This window comes from Phyllopteryx taeniolatus, chromosome 4, assembly GCF_024500385.1.
Source record: "Phyllopteryx taeniolatus isolate TA_2022b chromosome 4, UOR_Ptae_1.2, whole genome shotgun sequence".
Lineage (NCBI taxonomy): Eukaryota > Metazoa > Chordata > Actinopteri > Syngnathiformes > Syngnathidae > Phyllopteryx > Phyllopteryx taeniolatus.
Genome location: NC_084505.1, coordinates 12,360,171 through 12,368,037, shown reverse-complemented (window position 1 = coordinate 12,368,037; position 7,867 = coordinate 12,360,171). Strand labels below are relative to the sequence as shown.

The window sequence follows — 7,867 nt, the reverse complement described above, 5'->3', positions numbered from 1 at the left end:
CATCCTTTTCCATGAGAGCCTATCTCCGGCATCCTCCTCTCGAACACCAACTGCCATCATGTCTTCCCTCACAACATCCATCAACCTTCTCTTTGGTCTTCCTCTAGCTCTCTTGCCTGGCAGCTCCATCCTCATCATCCTTCTACCAATATACTCACTCTCTCTCCTCTGGACGTGTCCAAACCATTGAAGTCTGCTCTCTCTAACTTTGTCTCCAAAACATCGAACCTTGGCTGTCCCTCTGATGAGTTCATTTCTAATTTTATCCAACCTGGTCACTCCGAGAGCGAACCTCAACATCTTCATTTCCGCCACCTCCAGCTCTGCTTCCTGTTTTCTCTTCAGTGCCACTGTCTCTAATCCATACATCATGGCTGGCCTCACCACTGTTTTATAAACTTTGCCCTTCATCCTAGCAGAGACTCTTCTGTCACATAACACACCTGACACCTTCCTCCACCCGTTCCAACCTGCTTGGACCCGTTTCTTCACTTCCTGACCACACTCACCATTGCTCTGGACGGTTGACCCCAAGTATTTAAAGTCCTCTACCCTTGGCATCTCTTCTCCCTGTAGCCTCATTTTTCTTTGTTCTTAAAAATGGGCACCAGTACACTTTTCCTCCATTCCTCAGGCATCTTCTCACGCACTAGAATTCTATTGAACAAGCTGGACAAAAACTCCACAGCCACCTCTCCTAGATGCTTCCATACCTCCACAGGAATGTCATCAGGACCAACTGCCTTTCCATTTTTCATTCTCTTTAATGCATTTCTAACTTCCCCCTTACTAATCATTGCCACTTCCTGGTCCACCACACTTGCCTCTTCTACTCTCCCTTCTCTATCATTTTCCTCATTCATCAACTCCTCGAAGTATTCTTTCCATCTACCTAGCACACTGCTGGCACCAGTCAACATATTTCCATCTCTATCCTTAATCACCCTAACCTGCTGCACATCCTTCCCATCTCTATCCCTCTGTCTGGCCAGCCTGTATAGATCCTTTTCTCCTTCTTTAGTGTCCAACCTGCCATACATGTCATCATATGCCTCTTGTTTTGCCTTTGCCACCTCTACCTTTGCCCTGTGTCGCATCTCAATGTATTCCTTTCGCCTCTCCTCGGTCCTCTCAGTGTCCCACTTCTTCTTAGCTAACCGTTTTCCTTGTATGATTTCCTGTACTGTGAGGTTCCACCACCAAGTCTCCTTCTCTCCTTTCCTGCCAGAAGATACACCAAGTACTCTCCTGCCTGCTTCTCTGATCACCTTGGCTGCAGTGGTCCAGTCTTCTGGAAGCTCTTCCCGTCCACCGAGAGCCTGTATCACCTCTTCCCGAAAAGCTGCACAACACTCGTCCTGTCTCAGCTTCCACCACATGGTTCTCTTCTCTGCCTTTGTCTTCCTAATTTTCCTCCCCACCACCAGAGTCATCTTACACACCACCATCCTATGCTGTCTAGCCACACTCTCCCCTACCACTACCTTACAGTTGGTAACCTCCTTCAGATTACATCGTCTGCACAAGATGTAATCCACCTGTGTGCTTCTACCTCCGCTCTTGTAGGTCACCCTATGTTCGTGCCTCTTCTGGAAAAAAGTGTTCACTACAGCCATTTGCATCCTTGTTGCAAAGTCTACCACCATCTGTCTCTCCAAGTTCCTTTCCTGGATACCGTACTTACCCATCACTTCTTCATCACCCTTATTACCTTCACCAACATGTCCATTACAATCTGCACCAATTACGACTCTCTCTCTGTCTGGGATGCTCAGAACTACATCATCTAGCTCCTTCCAGAATTTCTCTTTCACCTCTAGGTCACATCCTACCTGTGGGGCATAGCCACTAATCACATTACACATAACACCCTCAATTTCAAATTTCAGCCTCATCACTCGATCTGATACTCTTTTCACCTCCAAGACATTCTTAGCCAACTCTTCTTTTAAAATAACCCCGACTCCATTTCTCTTCCCATCTACACCATGGTAAAATAATTTAAACCCTGCCCCTAAACTTCTAGCCTTACTGCCTTTCCACCTGGTCTCCTGGACACACAATATATCAACCTTTCTCCTAATCATCATGTCAACCAACTCCCGAGATTTTCCTGTCATAGTCCCAACATTCAAAGTCCCCACATTCAGTTCTAGGCTCTGTGTTTTCCTCTTCTCTTTCTGCCGAAGAACCGGCTTTCCACCTCTTCTTCTTCTTCTTCTTCTTCGACTTCGACTTCGACCCACAGTAGCTGAATTTCCAACAGCGCCCTGCAGGTTGACGGCGCCGGTGGCGGACGTTGTTAACCCGGGGCACGACCGATCCGGTATGGAATTCTTTGGATGAACGCTCATATTTGTTTGGCAAGGTTTTAAGCCGGATGCCCTTCCTGACGCAACCCTCTGCATTTATCCGGGCTTGGGACCGGCCTACAGTTTGCACTGACTTGTGCCCCCCATAGGGCTGCATTTTTGGAATGAGGTACTGTACTTTGGAAAAAAAACAAAACAAATGCCCGGTGGCCTAATCAGAATCAGAATCAGAATAGGAATCATCTTTATTTGCCAAGTATGTCAAAAACACACAAGGAATTTGTCTCCGGTAGTTGGAGCCGCTCTAGTACGACAACAGACAGTTAATTGACAGTGAATACTTTTGAGACGTAAAAACATAAAAAAACAGTCACTGAGCAATAAAAGGTTAAAAGTAATGTGGTAATGCCGATACTTTTTTTAAATTTTTTTATTTTTTTTTTTTTTTGACAATTGTGCAAATGATGCTGAGTACTCTAGAAATTTAGAGCAGTTTGAAATGACTAATAGAACAATAGTCTGGTGCAGTGACCATTTTGCAAATGGATCAGAGACTTCAAGAAATGCATGCAGTTCAAAGTGACTCGAAGTGCGATAATCTAGAACAATGTAAATTGTGCAAATGCTGCAGATACTTCTCAAGCACATGAGGGGCCAGGATTGGTCAACAACAGATATCCAAGTAGTACAGAGTGGCGAGACTACTACAGTGAGTGAATGAATAATGTATAATTGACCCGACAGAGATGTGACTACTCGCGCAACAAGACTCAGAGCAACACAGTGGCCATAGCGGCTAGTGCTAGCAGCAAACTACCTCAGCACATTAGACAGTTCTTAACAAATAAAGTTGGATTGGACAGGATAAGGTTGCACACGACTCTATCCAATCGCAACAACAGAATTGGAAATAACCTTTCACCGGTAAAAGATTTTAAAAATGTTTAAAAAAAAAATATCTTATGTTTTATTTAGGGGTGTAAAAATTCATTTGGGTAACGATTCACTTTGTATCACGATTCGTTGTTGCTGATTCCATTAAAGGACGATATTGGTTCATTTAGAATGATTCAGTGACTTGAAATAGATTCAGTAACTTTTTAGCCATAAATTTAACCAGTGTGAGTGTGGAATAAATACCTGCATACTGGACAGTGCAGGTGAATCTCCTTGATTGCTGTTGTTTCTTTTAAGGGAATCAGGTGTAATTAAGGTGATTGAATATAAAGATTTTCTTGATGTACTTCTATTTCTTTGCAATTAAACAAAGGAGAACACCAACTTATTGCTATTTATATTATTTCAGTTATGATTTTACTGGTTCAGCTATTTTTGAAATAGTATACAATGAGGGTCACATGTACAAGAATGTATGTATAAAACAACAACATAACAATGTATTACCAGATAACTAGCAACCCTTTACTGCTCAGTGACTGTTTTTTTTTTTTTTTTTTTTTTTTTTTGTCAATGTCTTCATGTCTCCAAAGTGTTCTGTAAATTGACTGTTTGTTGTCGTACTAGAGCGGCTCCAACTACCGGAGACAAATTCCTTGTGTGTTTTGGACATACTTGGCAAATAAAGATGATTCTGATTCTGATTCTGATAGAGGAGTGGTTCTCAAAGTGTGGTATAGTGCAGGCTCCCTCTAGTGGTAAAGGTTCAAACTGCACGTTGTTACAGCGTTTTCAACTTTTTATTTTAATTTTAATTTTTTTAAATACAGTTTAGTATTTTTGGTAAGTACAATTCATTTCTATTTAACTTTTAAGCAGAATATCTTTGTATTTAATCACTTGGGAATGTTTTTTTCAAACATTTATTTAGGTCAAATATTTAGCATGCAATACATTTGATTTGAATCAGTAAGTATAGTTTTTATTTTCTATTTATTTAAGGACAGTGCTAATGTTCCAACTGTGCATAATATTAAAGACACTTTCTGTGGAATAAAACCTGCGTTGCATTTTTAATGAACACGTGATTGGGCACGACATTTACAGTATTATAATACTTTAGATGACGTCATCGTTAAAACATTGTGGGTCGCTATCAGAGATTTACGCATAAGCCATAGCAACGTTGTTAAGTTTTTAAAATGCTGTTTTATGTAAGTTCATCAACTAATTCCGTAAATAGTTGTAATAATGTGAACGTTAATAGAGTTTATGTCTGGTTCTGCAGCGTTTATTGTGCCTTTATTTTATCCCCCCCTGTAAGTTACGCCCATGACTCTAAGGCAGACGTGATATCACCGTGTCACCTATATGAGTACAATGTAACTCAGTAAGGTGACATCTTCCATGTAATTTGATGTGATATTTGTCTGTGAGGCGACTGGTTAGCACATCTGCCTCACAGTTCTGAGGACCGGGGTTCAATCAATGGAGTTTGCATGTTCTCCCCGTGCCTGCGTGGGTTTTCTCCGGGCACTCCGGTTTCCTCCCACATCCCAAAAACATGCAGGGTAGGTTTGAAGATTGAAGATTGAAGACTCTAAATTGCCCTGAGATGTGAATGGGTGCGCGAAGGGTTGTTTGTTAATATGTGCCCTGCTATTGGCTGGCAACCAGTTCAGGGTGTACCCCGCCTCTTGCCCAAAGATAGCTGGGATAGGCTCCAGCACGCCCGCGATCCTTGTGAGGATAACACGGTACAAAAAATTAATGGATGGATTTGTCTGTGAGAATTCCATGCACCAACACAACTAGCGTGTTTATTCTTTCAATTTTGTAGGGAATGTGGCTTAAAGCAGTTGTTTCAACGTCACATTGGGCATTAAAGCCATAAAAAAAATCGCATCCAAGCAAAGAGGGGGGAGCCTGTGAAGGGGTGAGCATGTTGTGACAATGCGAGAGATTGCATGATTTCCGAAGACGAAAAACACTGCGGAACTTGCATAGACTTGGAAAAGCAGCTAATACAAGACAATTTTTTTCCTATTTCAGTGGCGGATGAACACTTCGTTCTTTTCTCTTTTCCTTCGGCATCTTCGCGAGCAGCAGTAACCTACAGAGAGCCACTTGAGATTCGCGCAGGTACAGATTCCTCCATTTCAACTGAGGATTTACTTGATTTGACAGAGGCACAGACTAGTGTCCTCTCAATCGACAAGAAATTGTCAATTACACTTGACTTGCTTCGCCAAGAGATCACCGAACTCAGAAAGAGCTTGGAGTTCACGAAACAACAGGTCAAAGAGCTAAGATTAGACAATACTGCGCTTCGGTCAAACATGATGTCAACGTGAACTACAAACTCTTAGACTGGAATATAAAATCATGAAAGAAACTACAGTGGACATTCAATAACGAAGCATGCGCGACAATCAAATTTTATCAGGCATTCCAGAAAATTCTCTGGAAGACCCAGAGGTTTATGATGTCCACGCTCAAGATAAAGCAAGATAGTTGACAAGATTACTTTTCACTGTGTTCATCGATTGGGAGGCCATCGTCAAGGAAACATCATTGCAAATTTTCAAAACTTTCAGCAAAAAGAGTTTGTGAATTCAAAAGGTCGTGAGCTCAAAGGGACTTCGTTTGAAATGAACGACCATTTCCTCAAGGAAATCAACAAGGCGTAAAATCTTGTACCCGATGATGAGGAAAGGCAAACGCGCCTGGCTAGTTGTCGACAAGCTATATGTCGACAGCCAACTGTTTTGTGATGCCAACGTCACGCCCTGGCTCTTCTAGATAAGTACTTCTTCTGATCTGTTGATGTTATTAATTGTCAAAAGCGTATTGTATTTTGTTTCATTCTTTTTAAATTTTGCTTAGAAAAACAAAGAAACGGAATCATGCTAGCCACCAGCATGAATTCTGACCTTTGTCTGCTTTCCTGCTCTGCTTGTTTCCACACACGCAAAACATACGTCGCTCAAGACTCTTCTTGTGCACAACCACCACACATCATATTATCCCCTTGTCACTAATGTTTGTTTTCTGTTCAGTGCTTGTTCGCTACCCTTCGATGTACACTGTCTTTGCTGTACTTAAATATAGCATCTTTATCACCCTCTCCTTAAAACTGACAAAAAACAACAACAAAGAATACATAGTACCCAGTCTATTTAAAATGACTGTACACGCACCCATTTATGTCACACTTAACTTTTGTGTCATAGAATGTCAATGGCTTTCTTAGAGAAAAGTAACTAATTACAGCCATTCAAGATTCAAATGGCAAATGTACACAGTCACCGCTAGAAATAAATGAAATATTTTACAATTATTATAGCAGCTTGTACGCATATTCGAACAACCCAGACCAAAAAGAAATTGAAACTTTTATTAAGGATCTAAACATTCCTCAATTAAATACAGAAATGAAAGACAGTCTTGATGTTCCTTTAACCAACACAGAATTACACAATGCATTAAAAAATATGCAATCGGGACGAGCGCCTGGTCCGGACGGAATCTCCGTTGAATTCATTAAACATTTCTGGCCAATACAAGCGCCTCTATTTTTCAGAACAGTCAAGGAGATAAACGATAAAGGTCAAATAAGTAGCAATATGAATACAGCTTCAAATAAATTATTACTAAAGTCGGGAAAACACCCCACTCTCCCGGCTAATTATCCTTATCACTGATTAATGTAGATATCAAGATAATCTCAAAAGCTCTCGCGGCGAGACTTGAAAAGATACTCCCGTCGATAATCATCTATGACCAGACAGGCTTCAGTAAAGGTAGAAGTTCCACAAATAATGTCAGACGTCTGTTAAATTTAATCAGCATGTCACAGCGTCAAAATCTAAATGCAATCATCATGTCACTTGTCGCAGAGAAAGCTTTCGATAAAGTTAACTGGGCTTTCCTGTTTGCAGTACTTTGCAAATTTGGCTTTGGAGACCCATTTATACATTGGATAGCAACATTATACAACTGCCGAAAGCAACAGTCACAATAGGATTATATCACAGTTTTACTTTACAAAGAAGAACCAGACAAGGATGTCCACTCTCACCAATCCTATTTGCAATATTCATCAAACCTCTTGCTACCACTATACGTCGGAATGCTAATATTAAAGGTATCTGCTTGCTAGTGACAGAACAGAAATGTATGCCGATGATATTCTTCTTTATTTACAGGAACCCAAGTCTTCTCTTTAGGCAGTCTTCAATCTCATGAAAACATTTTCTCAAATATCAGATTACTCTATCAAATGGACAAAATCAACAATACTCCCAATAACAGCAAACTCATGAAATCCTGCAGATCAAATCCCAGATTACCCCATTCGAAAAAATTAAGTATTTAGGTATTCATATTTCGCCCCAACTCCCATTTTCCATTCTGTTTGACCTAACAGCCGGACAGGACAAAAAATAAATACATAAATTAATAAAAAAATATAATAATAATAAAAAAGAGAGAAAAAAAGGATTGGACCCCAAAAAAAAGTGATTCAACTGTAAATTAAAAAATCAAATGCATATCGAAGAGTGTTAGTAAACCACCATTAGTAAGTTACGCACATTACCCAGAATGTTGCTAACGTTATCTAACATGAAGGAACGCTCCCTGCCTGCGATGAAACA

At 40.6% G+C, this 7,867-nt stretch overlaps 1 protein-coding gene across 1 annotated transcript; it reads right to left on the bottom strand.

The window, feature by feature from the left end:
* On the bottom strand, positions 1 to 2,138 carry LOC133477364 (uncharacterized; the record flags this gene model as incomplete). The annotated part of the gene is made up of 2 exons (XM_061771985.1): positions 1 to 495; positions 1,779 to 2,138. Coding segments are annotated over 2 exons (855 nt in total), but the record flags the coding sequence as incomplete, so codon positions are not given.
* Between the last annotated feature and the right edge of the window lie 5,729 nt (positions 2,139 to 7,867).